The sequence below is a fragment of the Danio aesculapii genome, chromosome 10, assembly GCF_903798145.1.
Source record: "Danio aesculapii chromosome 10, fDanAes4.1, whole genome shotgun sequence".
Classification (NCBI taxonomy): domain Eukaryota; kingdom Metazoa; phylum Chordata; class Actinopteri; order Cypriniformes; family Danionidae; genus Danio; species Danio aesculapii.
In genome coordinates, this window is record NC_079444.1 from 3,793,597 (window position 1) to 3,815,315 (window position 21,719).

General features: G+C 39.5%; 1 protein-coding gene across 3 annotated transcripts in view; it reads right to left on the bottom strand.

The window, feature by feature from the left end:
* LOC130235750 (A-kinase anchor protein 2-like) overlaps nt 1-21,719 on the bottom strand; it is a 232,012-nt gene that overhangs the window by 17,480 nt on the left and 192,813 nt on the right. For all 3 annotated transcript variants that reach the window (XM_056466200.1, XM_056466199.1, XM_056466201.1), the window contains 2 exons: nt 15,168-17,295; nt 7,069-7,262 (listed from right to left, as the gene is read on the bottom strand). In XM_056466200.1, the coding sequence (XP_056322175.1) occupies nt 7,069-7,262; nt 15,168-17,295 (2,322 nt within the window). The remainder of the gene's footprint in view (nt 1-7,068; nt 7,263-15,167; nt 17,296-21,719) is intronic.

The following is a 21,719-nucleotide window of genomic DNA, read 5'->3' on the forward strand; positions in this document are numbered from 1 at the left end:
TTCCCAACTATGGGTTATTTTATCCCAATGCATTGGGTTATTTTGATTAAATGTTATTTTTTCCATTCTGGTATTAATATTGCTATTACACTACTATTAATTTTATAATTATGGCTGTGTAAATAAATAAATGTCTCCGCTAGGTCCTAAAGGCAGAATGACGGCCAGATATCTCAGTTTTGTGGATCAAAACAAAACAAAAACTGTAGAGGTGAACACAGGAGGTAGAGAAAGTGTTTTATCCAATTATTATAGATCGGCTATGAAGCGCGCGTTTGTATCATCAATAATTTGAGAGTGCTGGTGAAATGGATATAAAAACACGACACTGTGAGGTAATTTGATAAAAGAAATAACTACAATATTATTTTGTTCGAGCCTAAATAAACTTTATAACGTAAAAACAAAAATACCAGGCATATTAATACAGCTGTTCTGTGTCAGTTAAATCAGTTGACTGTTGAAATTCAAAATTTTAACCCAGCTGGTTGAGTAATTATATAAATCACCAAATAAAGGTTAAAAATAACCCAACAAAGCACCAAATATTTAACCCAACTGGTTGAGTTATTAATAAATAACCTAATAAAGTTTAAAAGTAACACAAAGCACCAAATATGTTTAGGTCAACCATTGGGTTAAATAAATAACTCAACGTTTTTATAGTGTGGGAGCCAATCATCGATCGTTATAGACTGTCGTTTCTCCGGGGGCAAATTTCGGACCAGATGTGTGTTTTCACGAGACTTTTAGTGATAAACAAACACACTGGAGTCGGAGCGAATACTTGCTTCGCAGACATAGGAAATATATCTAAACAAAGCTTAAAATCTGTGCTTTTAATTGAACCAACTATACTTTTATACTTTTTTAAAGTATAACCAACTATACTTTTTATATTTTCTTGGTTTTGTAATCTGTATGAAACCAACGCGAGGTACAGTCTGTCCTGTAAAACACACATGAGATGACACGAGCAACTCCTCAAACGCCCCAATACTTGTAAACAAAGAGTTGCTGTCACATCTGGAGGAGATTCGCCATCAAGACCAAGTTGTGAATTACTTCAGAAGACCAGCGTTATCTGACAAATCATTATCCAAAGGATGATCATGTGTAACACGGCCATCAAAAAGGTTGGTGTCGTGATCTCGTTCCTTTTGAGTGCACATGCGCATTAGATCAGGCAACCTAAAAATATGCAGATTTTGTTTGATTTGGATGTATAGAAACGAAACTTCTGAGACAGATGTTGTCAATTTTATTGGCGATTTCTAATATGTAATGTAATCGTTAGCTTGGCTAACAGTTGTGGAGGATTTGATGTTTCCCCATTCAGACAGAATGCCCGAGCATACTGCCCGAGAGACATTTCAAGGATGGCTGCAGAGTGAAATGACTTGACTTAAAGGGACTTTGCTGTTACGCTGAATGACACTGGTTCCTTATTTGATGAATATTTTCATATTTTATTTCACCAAACGTTATTTGAAACTTTAAAGTCAACACTTTACTTGTATTTAATATGCTTTCAGTGTATGTAAAATCACTTTTGTTCAATTAACCAAAATGGAACAAGCCATCAGTTCTTGAACTTTTATTTCTGGTCCACCCCAATCTCAAATATTTTGGTTACACCCTTCCCTGAGGTGAAATAGCATGTTTGAATGTGACGCCAAATATAATTTTGTAGGGTCTTGAGGAAACATCTAATGATGAATTTAAGTGTAACATAAAACCGCCATTATTGCCATTAATTTATTTTACTCACATTGGAAAGTGTTTACTTTGCCAAAAACAATGCTATTATTCTCTCTCAAGTTTAAAGTAATAGTTGTTATATTGTCTGCATTATGATAATGGAATGTGATATTACTGCCAGAGCAGCAAAGTTGCAAAACACAGGCACTTCATGGTTTGTTCTCTAAATAATAGCTTTTAGAAGAAATGTTGCTGAAATCCGAGAAAGCAAAAGGGGAAAGACTGTGGTTGACATGAAACAGTATGTTCCTTCAATAGGCTTTTGATGGTGTGGATGTGTGTGTGTGTTTTTAAATCTACATCTTTCACTTTCCAAATTGAGCTCGAAGGTTTCTCACTTTCAGAGCACGAGATGAATAAGAGGAACCACAGGTTTCTGATGCAAGTCAATGTGATGATATTTTAGCCATAGATGAATCAACTCAGCCAGTTCAAGTGAAAGCCAATGTGTTGATTGCAAATGGTATTTGAATGAATGTCTGTCAACAAAACGTCAAACATTGGGATGTGAAAATCGCTAAATCTGTTTAACTGGAGCCGTTTCATTGTAAATAAACTGTTAAAACAGTCAGTAATGTTTTTTATGGGTAAAATAAACAGCATGCATTAGAAAAAGCAGAAAATACATTAAAGTTTAGCCTATTAAAATGAATAGCTATCATGATAAAATTGAACCAAGTTTGGGATGCGTTTGGAAAACAGTGTCTGTTTATCAATATGGCACGTCTGACAGTCATGCACCACTACATGAACTGACCGTTTTGAGGACTGCATATGAGAGGCAACGTCGCCTGTGGTGGAAAGAAAGGGAATCCTGCCATTTTTATATTTATTTCAAAGTGTTTTCATTCCTAAATAAAATTAAAGCACGGAACAAATTCACATTTAAGAGCAAGGGGCGCCCCCTGGTGGTTCGACAGTATGGGTTGCGTATAGGGAGTTTTTGACTTTTTGACGTTTACTGCCACTCTTCATTGGTTGAAAATACCGGGGAAATACAGGAAAATACCTTTAAGGGATGATAGCGGGATCGAATTGTAAAATACGGGAGAATCCTACGAAAAACAGGAGGGTTGATGGCTAAACCCCGTTCAGATTACGGCACAATTTGCTTGACATATGGTGTCGGGATATTTTTAAACCGCAAATTGGCTTTGGGACACAAGATTTAATTGTTTCATCTCATGTAATGTGTCATACTGCATGACAACCAATGCCATATCTGTGACGTTTCACAACATTAACACAGAAAGTTGTTTCCCAACCCTGTTCCTGGAGGCACACCAACAGTACATTGGATGTCTCCCTTATCTGACCCATTCATTTCAGGTTTTGGAGTCTCTTCTAGTGTTCTGATGAGTTGATTCTGGTGTGTTTCATTAGGAGGAGGTTGAAAATGTGTACTGTTGGTGTGCCTTCAAGAACAACGTTGGGAAACACTGATCTATAATACTGGATTTCTTGTGATGTAATACAAATCGAAGCCACCGTGTTGGTATTACCTACTTTTCTTTAGTGTTCTAGTGAATTAATAGGAAATTGTATGAGAAAACATTGTGTAGCAAGACACCCATTTGCATCTGAAACCTCCATGTGTACTGTTCTACTACGCAGATGTCCTAAACATCCCAAATGATTATTTATTTAGGATCTAGAAGCTTTTATGCCATCTATAAAAAAGCTTTACTATTGAGAAGGGGATCTAGCACAGGGGTCACCAATCTTGGTCCAGGAGGGCCGGTGTCCCTGCAGGGTTTAGCTCCAACTTACCTCAACACAGCTGCCTTGGTGTTTTAGGTATACATAGTAAGACCTTGATTAGCTTGTTCAGGTGTGTTTGATTAGGGTCGGAGCTAAAATCTGCAGGACACCGGCCCTCCAGGAACAAGTTTGGTGACCCCTGATCTAGCAGATCAAAAATAACATGTCTCTGTTCGTGGTGAACAGCAGGAGGCAGTATTGGATCGTTTTGTTTGTGATCTCTCTTCATTAAATGAAACAAAATGCAGAGTGTCATTTTTGGAAGAGCCGGCTCATACGATACAGTGTTTGCTTGTTTTTTGGTGAGACGCCTTGTAAACCTGATCGTTCACCCAATTTGAATAGGTAATACATACAGTTTTCTTTAGTAAATATATCTAAAGATGTTATGCACTAAAGGCCAAATGAAGCTTTCATTCACACAATGTTTCTCAACTCTGGTCCTGGAGGCACACCAACAATACATATTTTGGATGTTCTGATGTTCTGATGAGTTGATTCTGATGTATTAGGGAGAGGTTGAAAATGTGTACTGTTGGTGTGCCTTCAGGAACAGGGTTGGGAAACAGTGGTCTACGTGTACTTAAAATATCCCTTTTTCTGATTTTGTTTATAGTGGTTTGTTAAAGTGACATTAGATGCCTTTTGTTCAAGTTGATATGATATTTTCGGGTCTTAATGAAAAGTCTATAACTAACTTTGGTTACATTTCTCAATGGTAGTGTAAATAGACACCCTTTAAAAAAACACTCCAGTCCAGAGTGAGCCATTTCAGCCTGCATTAGGAATGACTGTGGTACTGATCCACTATTGGGGATTTGAGATTGCACCGGACTGTCTGCCCCCTGTATAATCATTGCATATAATTTATCATTGTTTGATATTGCAGGCTGCCATTATCAATATAAAATGTATTCAAAGTTCTGTACATTTGAAAAGAGACTGTGGTGTAGTTAACAAATGCTCAGCTGTGCCCGGCTGCATGAAAGTCCTTAAGTAATTTACTTAAGGGTGGAGCAGTATTTGGAGGTAAGGGATTTTAATAAGGGCTTTGCAACAAACTTCTTATCTGTCACCTTTACCTGTGTGCTTTTTCGAAGCGTTTTTCTGTAGTTTCTGGCAACATACGGCAACGGGTGTATCAGCTTAACGGAATCGTAATGAACCACAAATGCTTGTCTTGCAATAACTCTGCAATACACATCATATGTGCCATTTTCTTTCTGTTTCTTTCTGTTTTTTTCTTCTCTGCTGAAAAAAAACAGCTTAAACCAGCCTAGGCTACTATGTTGGCTAGATTTAGCTGGTCGACCAGCCTGGTTAGAGAGGTTTTGGCCATTCCAGGCTGGTTTCCAGCTAGGTCATTGCTGGTTTGGCTGGGAGATGACCGGCTAAAACCAGCTTGACCAGCCTAGCCAGGCTGGGAGCCCAACCAAAACCAGCTATGTCTAGTTTAAACCATGCTGGTCAAGCTGGTTTTAGCTTGTCATTTTCCATCCTGACCATGTGACCAGGGTTTTATTTAAAACATTTTTATTTGGGTGAGAATGCTTACATGTTGAGTGTAATTTGCTCATTATTGGAGTTGTTTTGGTCCGTTAAGTTTGTTAGGGAAAATGGTTACTAATGACTTTGTAGAAATGAATAAGGGAACACATATCATTAAGGAGAAATACTTAATGCCAGCCTTAAATTCCGTAGGTTGATCCTTAGGTTTTTGTTCCTGCAGCCTAAGTTTAACTAATGGCGAGTTCAGACTGCATGATTTTAGCCCCGATTTTTGTCTCGCCGACAGGTTTTGAGAAATCGCTGACAAATGCCTGAAATCACAGGCAAATCGGTGCTCATTCATGTAAGTAACGATCACATAGTGTGAACTATCAAAGATCTGAGAGAATCACCTATGAGTCGCTGAGGCCTGTGAGATATTTGGCATGCTGAATATCTGGACCTGTCGGCGATTCATATCATGCCGAGTGAAATGTGTTCTGATTGAAAATAACATCGTCATTTCCCTGCAGCCAATAAGAGAGCAGCATCCACTAGTGTGGGTATCTGAAGGCCAGCAGGAGTTTGTTGGAGAAGTTAAAACAGCTTATTTTCGGTCTATTTGAATCCAAAAACTAGTGGAAATTTGTCAGGAGCACCCGTGTCTGTTTGATGTGTCTTCTGAGCAATACCACAGCCGGGTTGAAAAAGAAAAAAAAAGTTGAAGAGAAATTGCTAATTCCCTTCAAAACCCAGGTGAGCAAAATAAGTACATTTTCTACCCCACTAAAGGCTTCTTATTATGTAGTTAATAAAAAATAAATACTATGTGACCTCACGTTGTTTCCATGTCACTCCGTGTATTGGTTTGTGAGACATAGTTTGCAGACCGAGACAAAGTTGTTTGCGATTCTCCTATTGTAAAGTAATACAGTGTGAAGCCCCCTGTCCCCCATCAATCTTGCAGTGTAAACAGCAGCAACAGAACGCTACCCCAGATAATCATGCAGTGTGAAAACATCTGTTACGTGACTTTGAAAATCATGCAGTCGGCATAAGGGTAACCTTAACCTTCAAACTAAAGGATTTAAGTGATCAAATCACTCATTTGAATTATTAAACTTAGTGATTTAAATCACTAAGGGATTTCTTAGCTTAAGGACTTTCATGCAACCGGGCCCTGGCCACCACATTGATATTATGCATTAGTCTCCAGCTAGGTTACTAGGTAAAAGCGCTGCATAGTATGGTGCCTGCTGCTGCAGCAAAGTTCCTTGATTATTACGCCGGAATGAAAGTATAGTTCCTGTATAGTATAGTATCTGCCTAGAAAACAGCAACTTTCATTTTCCATTGGTCTTACTACACAATGTAACTAAAAAAGTGTCAATGTTTGAATAGGATAACTAAATACCTGCCAACACTCCCGTTTTTTGCGGGAGTCTCTTGGATTTCAGACCCATCTCCTGCCCATCTCCAGTATTGTCTCCCGGAAAACTCCCGAAATTCCACCATCACCCTCCTCCCCTGCTCCGCAGCTATTTGGTTCAGTCCCCATGCGCACCGAACCCAACACGCAACCATCTTCATACCTGCTCCACAGTTCGCGCGCACCTCCCCCCCTCTTCACTTCGCGTGCACCACCGGATAAAATCTCCCGGAATTTATGATCCGAATGTTGGCAGGTATGTAACTATCAACGCTCTTTTTTGAAAATTTTGAGTGAGATGCTAATGGTCTAATCTGATTCAAATATTTATGCTAATCTAAGCTAAAAGTGCTCCTGCCAGACCCGGAGATCGACTAAATGTATTAAAAAATGGCAAAACTCAACTCTTTACCTCTAGGTGACTTGTAGAAGTGGCCTATTTCCACAAAAAGATGGATTTTCCCTTCGCATAATCTGACATGTCGTAACCAGCGATAACAATTGTGTAATCTGAATGGGGCTTTAGTGTAGTGTAGACAGGAAGAAACCACAGACAATGAATTATTCCATATCGATCTATCCCATCACTTTCACAAACGCAGTATTGATTCTGGCCATAGGAGACTTACACTGTTGTCCTCGGCTTTCTCCCTGCGCTTGACTTTGTGTGTCTCGAAGTCCTCCATCAAGGTCTGCATGAAGTTCTTGGGTCTCTGAGCTCCTCCAGAATCATCACTGCCCAGATCAGACAGAGGCGACGGCAGAGCTCCGTCCGAAGAGCAAGGGGAGGCTGGAGGAGCAGGCCGAATCTTCTCAATTTTACCTGCACGTTGGTAGAAAATACAACACTTAAAGTAGTTTCAGGCAGGTTTTGACCTCATTACAGTTCCATATCATGCCTGATATCTCACAGAACACATGAAAATGATATGCCAGTAGTAATAAGGAAGAAATAATTGATAATGTGCCATTGAATTATTAGATAACAATGGACACCTCTCTGACTTGTTTACTGTTCCAAAACATTTTAAATCTTTCAAAAAATTTCAAAGGGGAAAAATTAGTTGTTTTTTTACACATTTTAGAACAAATTTTAGAGCAGTAATCACAATACCGTGATACCATAAAGCCATGAAATTTTTATCCAAGGTTATCATACTGTCAGAATCTTATACCGGCCCATGTCTACACTCTAATCAGCTAATTAACTCAAAACACTCGCAAAGGCCTTTAAATGGTCGCTCAGTCTAATTCTGTAGGCTACATCATGGGGAAGATGGTTGATTTGACAGTTTTGACATAGACGACCATTGACACCTTGCACAAGGAGGGCAAGACACAAAAGTTCATTGCAAATAAGGCCGGCTGTTCACAAAACTCTGTCCAAACACATTAATAGAAAGGCGAAGGGAAGGAAAAGATGTGGTAGAAAAAAAGTGTACAAGCAATAGGGATAGCCGCACCCTGGAGAGAGTTGTGAAACAAAACCCATTCAAAAATGTGGGGGAGATTCACAAAGAGTGGACTGCAGCTGGAGTCAGTGCTTCAAGAACCACTACATACAGACCAGTGGTGTAGTCGGGGCTATACGCACGTATACTCAGTATGCCTACTTTTTTCCACAAGCTGTTTGGGAGTTACGACTTCCGAGGATCGATAATTGCGTATACCCTCAGTATACTCGCTTGTTTTGCTGATTAGACTTCCCCTTTAACTGTTTACCAAATGTTTTTTTTAACTCTCATCTTATTCTGTTGCAATTGGTGCATCTTTGTTTATATTTTGCGCCATTCCCAGCCCCTTGACAACCACAGCAGCTGTGAGAAAATTTCGTGAGTCAACTGATTGATGTCTCGCTAAAAAGTTCAGGTAAAATTATAAACAGCATGGGCGGGTTGGGTGGGTAATAGTACACCACCTTTTTTTTTAGGACTACAGCACTGATACAGACCAAGCGGCAACCTCCCGCTCTCCCTCGGGAGGCCAATTCGGAAGTAACTGAAACTGCAATTCATCAAAATTCCGCTAGTCCTGGCTCCATAATAGAGCAAATTGCAATTGAGGCCACTGTTAGAATGGCCAACTTTACAGCAGAAAAAAGGTGTTTACAGCCTGGTACAAAGAACGATTTTGGTTCATATAGCTATTATTACCCTCCATAACAACTGAGAGGGGGGTGAATTTTTTTATAACTCATCCATTTCCTTTATATTAGGTCATATTAAGTTTGCATAATTAAGGGCGTGGCCACTTGAGTGACAGCTAGGTCTCGCTGGTCGCCGTCACTTCACCTCAGCTGAATCCGGCAGATTAGCCACTGATCTCGGCATATTCATCATATTTTTGTGTTGTTTTATGTGGCTTTACACAGTCAGCTGCCTTTTGGACTTATTTCTTACAATTATCAGATGATATAGGATGCTGTGTGCATTTAATTGTGCTCACAAACCGTTCACGTGGCCTCCGTTTCCCATGTGGGTAAAGTTATACACTTGTATACCATCTCTATAAATGTATTTGTTTTATTTATGATCATTTATCATTAATATTTTTCTTTAGACCTGTAAAGCACTCCAGAATGTGACAGATTGATTAGCTGTAGGCTCTAGATCAGTCATCTGAAGCGTTATCATACAGTGTTATGCTGGAGTTCATCAATAGTCCTGCATTTACTAACACACACTATATCTGAAGTGTTTGGACGTATTTCGCGTTTTCCTCCTGTAGAAAAACATCATAAGAACAATGTTTAGTGGCTCAATGTATTACTACAGTGTTTTTAAAAGTCTAAACACTTTATTGATATAGTGTACAGCCAAGCACATGTAGTCAGAACACAAACGAGTCGCAGGTAATAAAGTATCAAGCGTTTCTCCCAAAGTTAAGTCTGTCTGCCAGGTCTAAGCAAAGTGCCAGCAGGTGTCTGTAGCTCCTGTATCCCGCCGTGTGTGCGATGACGCGCGAACAAAATGGTGACGGTTGGCCGCGCCTACTTGTAGCTTCTTTTGCGCTCTTCAGAAACCTATGGGTGACGTCACGGATGCTACGTCCATATATTTTACAGTCTATGATACAGACGTATGCAAGACATGGGTTTCAGCTGTCGCATTTGCTTGTGTCAAGCCACTCTTGAACAACAGACAGCATCAGAAGTGTCTCACCTGGGTTTAGGCATGGGCTGGTATAAGATTCTGACAGTATGATAACGTTAGATAAAAATATCAAAGTTTCACAGCTTTGCGGTATTGTGATTACTGATCTAAAATAAATTCTTTTTAAATGTCTGGGTAAAAAACAAGATCCCCCCCCCCTCCCCTAAAGAACACAATATATTTCATTGTAGGAAACATTTATATTTTAGAGCAGTAAACATCAGGCTAAATAATTCAAATGAGTGATTGACTTCTGTCATCTTCATTAGTTTCAAAAACACTGATTTCTTCGGATATCTTTTCTGCTGGAGAGACTGTTGTCCTAAAAAACTTACAACAAAATGTAAAAACAAACTTGCATACCCAACACAATCTCACGGAAATTCGTAACTTTTTGATTTAGTGGCTAATTCGTATAAATTCGTACGATCTAATTCGTACATTTTCGTACGATTTGCTCATCCCCCAATGGCGGTTGGGTTTAGGGGTGGGGTTAGGTGCCACGCCTCCTTTTTAAAATTGTATAATTTTGTACGACTGAACTCTACTTACGTTTTCTCGTGAGATCAGGCTGGCATACCGTAGGAATGGTATAGCAGAAAATTTTGTCCGTTTTAAAACCCTGACTTTTCCAAACCACGTTATACCTTGAAAACAGTTATCGTCCCATGCCTACCTGGGCTTATGGCTGGACTGCTGTAATTAGTCAAATAAATCAACTTTTCGAAGATATTCTAATCATACGATCAGCAACTGTATATACTTAGAATTGTAAAAATTAAGAACTGTGAGAAAGCCGAAGAGCTTGCTTTTCTGGGAAACAATGTTGCAATACAAAATCAGAACTGAGAGATTTAAAATGTTTCATTCTTTGCGTTTACTTTCCATAATAATACATGCAAAAAATTACAAATCCCGAAGGAGTTCTGAGGTATCCTGCATTCATTAGGAATTTGAGAGTTTTTCTGCAAGATTTTCACCCCTCATCAATTAGGGCACATGAAAGAGTCCTAGACACATTCTTGATGACGACCCAAGTATGGATACTAGAAGCACAGAGAACTCAGTGTAGAAACTCACAATGCTGTTCTTCATTCCATTAAATCAAGGCAAGAGAGAAATCGCGCCAGTTTCAATAAACAAACTATCTACATTGAATTAATACAAGACCAAATTAAGTCTACACATAGGCATAAACAGCTGACACTTACAACTCAAATCCTCATGCAAACCTTTAGATCAAGCCTGGTCCTGGAGGGCCGGTGTCCTGCATAGTTTAACTTCTTTCAACACACCTGCCTGGAAATAGGTTGATTAGCTGGTTCAGGTGTGTTTAATTGGGGTTGAAACTAAAATATGCAGGACACTGGCCCTCCAGGATCGAGTTTGGGCACCCCGGCTATAACACTGGCTACATGTTTTCAGCCTTCATCTAAGCCAGGCATGTCCAAGCTCGGTCCTGGAGGGCCGGTGTCCTGCAAAGTTTAGTTCCAACCCCAATTAGACACACCTGGGCTAGCTAATCAAGCACTTACTAGGCTTTCTAGAAACATCAGTGCAGGTGTGTTGAGGCAAGTTGGAGCTAAAATCTGCAGGACACCGGCCCTCCAAGACCGAGTTTGGACACCCCTGATCTAAGCAGATTATTTTGTGTTCAATAAAAGTAGGAAACCCATGAAGTAGGGCTGCACGATATTGGAAAAATCTAACATCGCGTTTTTGTTTTACTGCGATATATATTGCGATATGAATACAATTTCACCAGATAATTTGAATAGCTCTTTTTGGAAAGATTTCATTATTTTAGATCAACTGGGATGATTCTATGCAGCGCATCAGCATTAATTATTATGAATTACAAGCAAAACCAAGTACATACACAGTGCTTTATGGTTTTCTTGGGACTCTAACAGTATTCAAGTGCACTGTAAAACCCAGGAGTCAACTTTATGAAGTGAAATGAGTGTAGTTAACTTAAAAATTACTGAAAGGTAATTCTACTCACTTGAGAAGAGTTTTGTACTCAGTTGAACAGTGTAAAAAGTGATTAGTTACTTCAAGCGAGTAAACCAATTGCCTTAAAAGCAACAAGTTGACTTTACAAAAATAATGTAAGTAAACCCATTGTAACTTAAGTTGACAATTTTATAATTATGCAAATTGTACTTACTTTTTTACAAATAAAAGGAAACGAATCACTTTTTTGCATCTAGCAAAATGACATACGGTAAAATAAATCTGCTCTTCCAGACTCCAGTGTGTCTACTAAATTCAATACAGGGCATAATTGTTTATTTAACAGACTTAATGAAACACCAAATATGTAATATTGTGATAATTACAGTAATTATTTGAAAACAGACGTGCTAAAATAGTCGGACACTGTAAAAAGGATTAGTTGACTTAAAAAAAGTGAGAACAATAATGATAAAAATTAAGTCAACTTGCAGTTCCAAGTTACAATGGGTGTACTTACATTATTTTTGTAAAGTCAACTTGTTGCTTTTAAGACAATTGGTTTACTCACTTTAAGTAACTGATCACTTTTACGGTGAAGGTAACGAGTTAATTAAATACCTCATTACTTCAACTTAAATGGAGTAAGTTTACAGTACTCAGATTAGTTTTTTTTAACTCAAATGGTTTGTAGCAATCTGTTTTCTTAAACTGTTTGAGTTGCCTTAACTTATTGGCTTTTAAAGTGCTAAAATTGCTTCATTTACTCAAATGGATTAAGTTCACAGTATTAATTAGGATTAGTTTTTGAACTTAAATGGTTTGTTGCAATCATTTTCCTCAAATGGATTGAGTTACCTTAACTTTTTGAGTTTTACAAGGCACAGAAAGTGAACAAGCAAATGTAAAATAACATGGTCATCATTGTTTAAATAATTAAAAAAAATATATATTTAATAATAGAGGTTCATTCCGCTGTGGCGACCTCTGAAATAGAGATTAAGCCAAAAGAAAACGTATAAATGAATAATAAATAACATCTTTATCTTTTAAACTTTAATAAATAATCTAATCCTGTGATGTGACTATTGCAGATACACACATTGCGATATAGATGCTCAAACGATGTATTGTTCAGCCCTATCATGAAGGGTCAAAACAAAAATAAAGGGTAAGTAAATGAGTACATTTTTTGGGAAGAACTATCCCTTCAATCAAAAAAATTACTTTTGCTGCATGTTCAAACTATTTAAAATGAGTTGAAACAACACAATTCTTAAGTTTTTTGAGGGGACAACTTAAATGTTTTATGTTCAATTCATTTAAATTTGTAAATTCGATCAAGCTTAACTTAACAGATTTGTTTACAGAGCCAGCATTTTTTAAAATTGTTTAACTTCAAAAACTAAGGGTTTTATATTTAATTCCCTATGGCACCACTAGAGGGCAGACACAAGCTTTTCCAGTACAAAACAAACATCTCATTATCAAAAATGAGACATGGACAATTGCCCAGAAGAACAGGACACAATGACATTAAATACTGTGCTGCTGAGCACATGGCACCGAGCTAAATTAAGCTTTATTAAGCATTGAGAAACCTCTCTTACACATGAATTTAAACTGATCAAATGGAAACATTTAAAGGCATAGTTCATCCAAAATGAAAATTATGTCATAATTGAATATTCATCAAGTGGTTTTAAACCTTCATAAGTTCTTTCTTCTATTGAAAACAATAAAAGATGAGGAATGTTGGTTGCCTATTTACTACTGACTTCCATAGTAGGAAAAAATGTTATGGTAGTCAATGGGTGCCAGCAGCCAGCTTTTTTTATTTTATTTTTATAAAATATCTTCTTTTGTGTTTAATAGAAAGATGAAACTCTAGCATGTTTTGAAAAAGTGAAGGCTTAATAAATAATGACCCAATTTACAGTTTTGCGTAAACTATTTATTTAATTTGCATCCTGATTTAACGATTATAATAGTTGTGACTACAACCTAACGCTTGCAAATATATTTGTTACCCAGAAAATACACAGTATTATTCATCTGTAGTAAATCTGATGAAGTAGAAAACATCACTATCTTCTCAGCCTCTTTGCTGCAGTTTTCTTAAAAGCCTCTTCAAAAAGCACAGCTTGCAAAAGTAACTCAGGCTGAACTGCGGGCGCAGTCCTGTGGGACAACGGCGTGCTAAGAATCTAAACTAAAGCAGCTCTAAGAAGTGAACTTCCAGGATTCCAGTTATATGACTGACAAGCACCAGCTAATTAACAACAAAGCTCCAGTTACAGAGGCAGAATTGTCTGAGCCTTCAGTTTTAGCTGTTGGCTTGTGTTAGACTTTTCTTGAAACCAATCTGCAATCCATGAACAACTCTATAAAGAGCAGCTTTCAACTGATTGAGAGTTAATTTGCATCATGTATGGCTTGTCCTGAAGGGCTATTAATTGTGGGACGCCTTAAGAAGTTATCTTAAAGGATTAGTTCACTCAAAAACAGGGGTGGACTGGGAAAGTTTATTTGCTCGGGACAGTTATTGAACATCAGGCCACTTGAGCGATCGGTAAGTGAAGACCGAGCGATGGGGGGATGGAGAGGGGGATCAGGCCAGATTCACACTGCCAGGCCTGATTGACCATCAGGCCACCGAGAAATGTTCCGGTGCTCCCTATGGCCAGTCTTCCCTTGCTCAAATATGAAGATTCTGTTATTAGTTACTCAGCTTCATGTCATTTCAATCCCTGAGATCTCCAGAACACTAATTAAGATATTTAAGATGGAATCCGAGAGCACTCTCATCCACCAAAGCCAGAAACAGCCCCAAAAAGGTTTCAAAGAGCAGAAAAATACCATGTACCAGGGATACCCAAACTATGTCCTGGAGGGCTGGTGTCCTGCAAAGTTTAGTTCCAACTCCAATCAGAAACACCTGAACCAGCTAATCAACCTCTTTCTAGGTATGCTAGCCACCTACAGGCAGGTGAGTTGAAGGAAGTTGGAGCTAAACTATGCAGGACACTGGCCCTCCAAGGCCGAGTTGGGATACTCTTGCCCTATACTGACACTGAGGAGAAGAAAGTGTTGAATAAAGTTGTAATTTTTGTTTTAGGTATGCAAAAAAGTATACTTGTAGCTTGATAATTTTTCTGATTGAACCACTGAAGACACATGGACTGTTTTGAGGATGTTCTTGGAACCTTTTTGGACGTTAAACATCTAGAGACAATTGCTGTCAATGGAAGATCAGGGAGGTCTTAGATATCATCCAAAATATCTTAATTTGTAATTAGTAACAATGATTAGCAACATAATTGTTATTTTTGGGATAGTTCAACCAAAAAATGAAGCTTTACCCACCATTTACTCATCCTCAATTGGTTCCAAACCAATTTCCTACTTTTATTTTAAACAAAAGAATACATTTTTAAGATAATTGGAAACCGGTGGTTACCAATTTCCAATATTCTTCCAAAGATCTACTTCAGAAAGTCTTCAGCAGAAGAAAGAAACTGAAATTGTAAATGTTGAGGAAATTCTGACATAGTTTTCATTTTTGGGTGAACTCCCTGTCTCCCCATCACTCCCCAACATATTGACGTAAATGTTCATACCTGGTGCTGTCTTCCCAGTGAGGACCAGCTTGCTTGGCTGAGTGCTGGCCTTCAGCTTCTGTGCACGGGGTGGGTGCAATGTTTGCACCTGCCGTTGTCTCTTCAACTCCTCCTCGCGCTCCTGTGCTGCTCGAATCTCCTCTTCGATCATGGACAGGGTCCTCTGTTTGCGTGAGCGCAGCTTGAACGGCCCTGAGGTCACTTCTGTTTCCTGAGCACGAGTGACTGTTGCGGTGCTCCTGAGCTCTGCTGCCTCAGAGTACTTGCTGAAATAGCTGAATTCTGGTTTTTCGTTTGGTGGAGGAGACGGACTGGGAGGTTTGTAAGTGTTCGTTGGGATTACTGGGGTGGCTTGAGCTATAGTTATTTGAGGAGCCGTTTCCTTCTTCTCCTGTAGGGGGGATGGCACTTTGGGAGGTGGCGTGACAGTAGGTCTTTCCACTAGGGGTTGTGGTTGAATACTTTCCACATGTCTCTCTGTAATGGGGGACGAATGTTGTGTGGCCTGAAGTGGCTCCCATTTGTCATTCTGCTGAGCAATGGCTTGCTGGATAGCGTTTTGGACAAGAATACCAGCATGGTATTCCAACTCTTCCTCCGTCAAACCATCTCCCTGATAAGTCCCAGTCTGTTCCCCTGGAGATTTGATACCGATTTCATGTTTTCCATTGATTGGTGTAGTGGCCATGGGGGTTGAGGGAAAAGAGTACTCCCCAAGAGAGTTTTCCAAGTAGGCACTCATGGTCTCATTTGATGCACCGCTGTCACTTATGTTGTCCATGCTGAAGTCATTGGAGAGCGTCTCAAGAACAGTGGTGTCCTGAGACCGCAATGATAGGTCATCCAACCCAGAGTCGATTTCTTCTGTGTGGTAGGAGCTGTTGAAAGAACGTTGACACAAATCGGCATCCTCATCCTTCACAATGGTCATCACTGCCCGGGCGCAAGTAAAATCATCATCTTTCATCTCGTTCTGAGATAATCCATCTTTTGTGGGTATGAGGGATTCTCCAGAGCAGCAGTAGATCTTTTCAGCTTTGACTGTAGTGACTTCACTTCCATCGTAGGATGTGACACCTTCCTGATTGGCAACAGTGACAGAACCGCACGGCCTCTCTACATGCGTGACCTCTGGAGTCCTGAAGAAAGGTTTGGCAGAGTAAAGCTGTGGTGCCACATTCCTCTTAGGGACCGTGGGCTGCTTGCTTTGTTCCATCTGCAGAAATTGCTTGCGAGCTGCAGAAAAGTCAATCTCTTCCATGACAACGTCCTCCTTATTTGCTATTTCAGGTTGGATGAAGGTGGTTGTCTGTCTGGGTGCAGCTTGTGGCATACGGTTGGTTTCTGGTTTCCTTTGCTTCCTCTCCTCATATTTTCGAAGCGACTCCAGCTGCTCTGGTTCCAGCTCCTCTTCCAGTGTCTTTTCCTGAGGTGGGTTCCACCATTTTGCTGCAATGCCAGGATTTTTCTTGACTGCCTGTCCCCGGATGAGTTCCAGCCTTTCCCTCTCTAGCTCTGCGACCTCTTCTGAGGGTCTCACTTTCTTCACCCGAACTTCTTTCTCAGTTGGGGTGTCAAATAGTTTCGATGGTTTCTTCTCTTCATGAAATGGTCGGAGCTCAAAACGTGCCTCTTTCTTCATTGCCGTCCTAGGCGACTCAGGTGACCTTGTGCCTATCACCGCTGCATGACCATTAGGTTTGGTGTTGAAGTTATCATCAACAAAAGTGGTCTGCTTTTTCCCTTCTAAAACAACTTCATGATGGTTTAAGGCCAATGTGTCACAAGTGTGCACAGATGGTCCAGTTCCATGAACTCTAATTGACTCTGTGTCAGGGGAACTTGTCCCATTTGAAGTCATTTCGGCTCTGGGATCACAACAGTTGGCCTCAAGGACCTCATCCAGGTAAAGGATTTCCTGGGCAACTTCGCTATCCAGTCCTTCTCCCCCATGCTTCACTTTATTATGTCCACTGCTCACGTAACTTTGCTGGGTCTCAGTCTGAACTCCAAGCTCCATACTGCTCTGACCTCCGGATATGACACTCACAGAATCGAAAAAACTTACAGTCTTCAGGCTTCTGTCTCTTTTCAGCTCACTGTCATCCTCTGAGTGTACAGGGGACTTCTGGAGAAATAAAGAAAGGGGTCACATTAGTTCAAATATTATTGCATTCTCCTTTATAATATGCACTGCATTATGAATACATAAGTACTCAAGTACATAGCAGTAACAACACTGAGCACCGAGTATGAAATTGCATGACTTAACTTTTCCAAAACGTAAAAGATTTTGTGGTTTTAAAACATTTTAATACACAAATGGTTTCCTTTGGGTTTGGGTTGAAACTTTTTCTGTTTATTCTATGCCCAGAGTAAGACCAATTGACTTTTCTGTATTTAACGCATACACCAAAAGGTTACTAAACTAACGAGGCCTGAACTACAGGATATTTCCTGCTACACTGCCAACTATGTGAACATTAGAGACCAAAACAACATCTCAAAGGACATACTGCATGTGACCGTCATGCATAATATAGGTTGACTGTGATAAGATGTGGAAGATAATGGGTTTGCTGAACTCTGACCTGTGCTATCTGATCCTGAGTATTAATAATTTAAGGTCCCCACTCTTGGTCTACTCAGTAATGTAGTTGCTCAAGTCTGATGTCTGAAGGGAGAGGAATACATGGGATGTCTTGGTGTCTCCATAAGCACAACGATTATAGGAGATTCTATATATAATGTTTCAGCTTCTTGTGTTCCCAATGCCCACGACCCTAACCCTGTGCAACCTCTTCTGAGGGTGTCACTTTCTTCTTCTTTCTCAAATGGGGTGTCAAATAGTTTCGATGGTTTCTTCTCTTTGGGAAATAGTCGGAGCTTAAAACATGCCTCTTTCTTCCTTGCCATCCTAGGCGACTCAGGTGACCTTGTGCCATTATTTCCTATCACCGCCGCATGACCATTAGTTGGTCTTCTAAAACAACTTCATGTGTCAGCTTCTTGTGTTCCCAATGCCCACAACCCCAACCCTAACTGGTTAAAAACAAGAAATTCATCAAATACAAATATCAATTTCACTAAACTCATTGGAAACACAAATATCACACTTAATTCAGATGCAGATTTGAAGAAAACGCTACAAGAAAAACAGTAAAGAGAAGGTTTTGCATGTCCTAGTTTCTTGTATGCCACTCCATGTCCATGTCTAATGGGTGTAAGTGGGTAATAGGTCACAGCTATTTACTGAAAGAAAAACACAGATGTCTAGACTATGTGGACACTTTATTTTCAAAGGAATAATTGCAGCAGTTCTACTGTGGATCTAGTACTGATACCTATAAGTGGTCTGGTGACCCTATGGGAAATGATTGAAATGCATTTGCGGAATGAAGCACCACATAGTCTCCTCAGGGGAAAATACCACTTATTAAGCAGAGCTTTGCTTTCATTGCCAGTCATTCACCAGATGGGGACAGTTCTCTTTAAAAGAAAGCCCCCTGCAGAGCCTTTTTTACATCACCTAAGGTTTCATGATCTGTGATTTTCCAGTGTTCATTATTAATGGCGAAGATTATCAAGGAATGACAAGCTTGCAAAAATATGCGCTAAATCTTTCCTTTTACTGTTATTAGTGTACACAAGTTTATATTTGACATTTTCTTGCTTAATTCTGGCCACAAATTTGGTATGCTCTTCTAACTACGTGGAATTCTTTTGCTGATATTGGTTCCAAGGTTGGATGCCACAAACTTAAGCAAGTAAACAGTGCTGAAGCAAAGCTTTAATAACAGACAAAACCCCTATATCTATATAAAATACAAAACATGCGAGAGTTTTACTGAACCAAACAGTCACAGTGCTGTATTCTCTGGTAAACAGAGGCAGGAATTTTGTTTGTTTGCTCAGCGTTTATGTTTTAGGGGTTGAGTGTGCACGCCTGAGCTGTTTCAATGGTTTGCTGTTGTTTGAAAGTTGGTGTTCCTGAAAAGACTAGTCAGAGACCTGTTGAAAAAGTGGTAATATAACTCGCCGTAAATGGAAAAGCATAATAAACCAATGCAAGTTGAGCACAGAGATGCTGTTTTTACTGGACAGCCCAGAAAAGAGGAATTTGCTTTGAAATAACCTTATTTTCAGCTCAAAGTCATGTGCTATTTGAGGTGATGGTGTGTTCATGGCCACATAAAGTAAACCTATTCCTGCTTAACCACTGGGTGGAACAAAATCTATATTACATCACTGGAAACGGGAGCTTAATATACTTGAACCAATATTTCTTTACGAGCAAATAAATATGCTTGAATATGCAGTGATTGGCAGATATCCATCTATCATCGTTTTCTATTTACATTTAGTTTTATTTTTCTTCAGCTTAGTCCCTTATTTATCAGGGGAATGAACTGCCAACTATTCCAGCATATGTTTTACGTGGTGGATGCCTTTCCAGCCACAACCCAGTACTGGGAAACTCCCATACACTCTTGCATTCACACACACTTATACACTACGGCCAATTTTGTTCATCCAATTCACCTATACCACTTAACTTTGGACTGTGGGGGAAACCGGAGCACCTGGAGGAAACCCACGCCAACATGGGGAGAACAAACTCCAGGTAACTGGCACAGCTGGGACTAGAACCAGTGACCTTCTTGCTTTGAGGTGACAATGCGAACCACTGTGCCGCCCATTTAGTTAGTTGTTTGAGTAAATATTTGTGACCCTGGATATAAGTGTCAATGTTTTTTGAAAAAGAGATTTACACCACCTGAAAGCTGAATAAATAAGTTTTCACTGATGTATTATATGTCAGAAAAGGACAATATTTGAATGGCACAATTATTTGACAATCTGGAATCTGAAAAAATCGAAATACCGAGGAAATCACCTGTAAAGTTGTCTAAACGAAGTACTTTTTAAATTAAACTTGATATATTTATAATATATTTATTAAATATATTAATAGTAGATGATTTTTACTTAATATTCTAAGGATTTTTGGCATAATCACTTTTACCAATACTACCTGACAAAAGTCTTGTGGCCTATCCAAGTTTTAGGAACAACAAATAATAACTGGACTTCTAGTTGATCATTTGGTATCAGAAGTTCATCAAGATACTTTGGATTCATCTTCAACACCTCCTCTTTCATCTTACCCAGACATGCTCAATAATGTTCAACACTGGTGACTGGGCTGGCCAATCCTGCAGCACCTTGACCTTCTTTGCTTTCAGGAGCTTTGATGTGGAGGCTGAAGTATGAGAAGGAGCGCTATTCTTCTGAAAAATTTGCCCTCTCCTGTGGTTTGTAATGTAATGGGCAGCACAAATGTCTTGATACCTCAGGCTGTTGATGTAGCCATCCACTCTGCAGATCTCTCGCACACCCCCATATTGAATGTAACCCCAAACCATGATTTTTTTCCTCACCAAACTTGACTGATATCTGTGAGAATCTTGGGTCCATGCGGGGTCCAATAGGTCTTTTGCAGTATTTGTGATGATTGTGATGCAGTTCAACAGATGATCAGAAAAATCTACCCTCTGCCACTTTTCCAAATGATCAACTAGAAGTCAAGTTATTATTTGTTGCTCTTACAACTGGAATCGACGACAAGACTTTTGTCAGGTAGGGTTCAGGGTCACATTTGTAAACTATGCATTTATGTAGCATGGCAGGTTTTATAAAATCCTGGGTACTAGTGTTTCATATGCCATTAATTCGACCAATTAAAGGAACACATACATCACTATTAGTTCCCATTGTGCTGGTTTAGACCCTACTGTCATTCATTTTCCCTCAGAAGGCATTCATGTGACTAAAAGTCCAGTTCCATGCCAATAAGCACATTCATTTATTCATTCATATTCCTTCAGCATAGTCTGTATTTCAGAGGTCACTATAGCGGAATAAACCACCAAGTATTCCAGCATTTGTTTTACACAGCGGATGCCCTTCCAGCTGCAACCCAGTACTAGGAAACACCCATATACACTCATTCACATTAGTTTATTCAATTCACCTATAGCGCATGTCTTTGGACTGTGGGGGAAACTGGAGCACTCTGAAGAAATCCACGCAAACATGTGGAGAACATGCAAACTCCACAAAGAAATGCCTTCTGGCCCAGTCGGGACTCGAACCAGCGATCTTCTTGCTGTGAGGTGACAGTGCTAACCACTGAGCCACCCTGCCAATAACCATATATTTCTGGTAAAATGAAAATGATGCTTGTATATTCCTGACTTCAAGTAGCCTACATTAAAGCTGTTACACTCATATCAATGTGTACAGTGTTGTGCGGAGAGTAAGATAAATATATATGATTTATGTATAACGGCACGATGCACATCACCAGCATGACAGCTAAAATATAGTTTGAGTTAATAAGAGCCTATTTTGATCAGTTACAACCTGCTTGATCCAACCCTATCCGGATCATTGAATTCAACTCGAGACATCTACAGGAATTGGTTCTGAGTTTGCTTTAAATCACGGCAGGTTTCAACGACACCATTAGTGGAGCACTAGTTGACATCA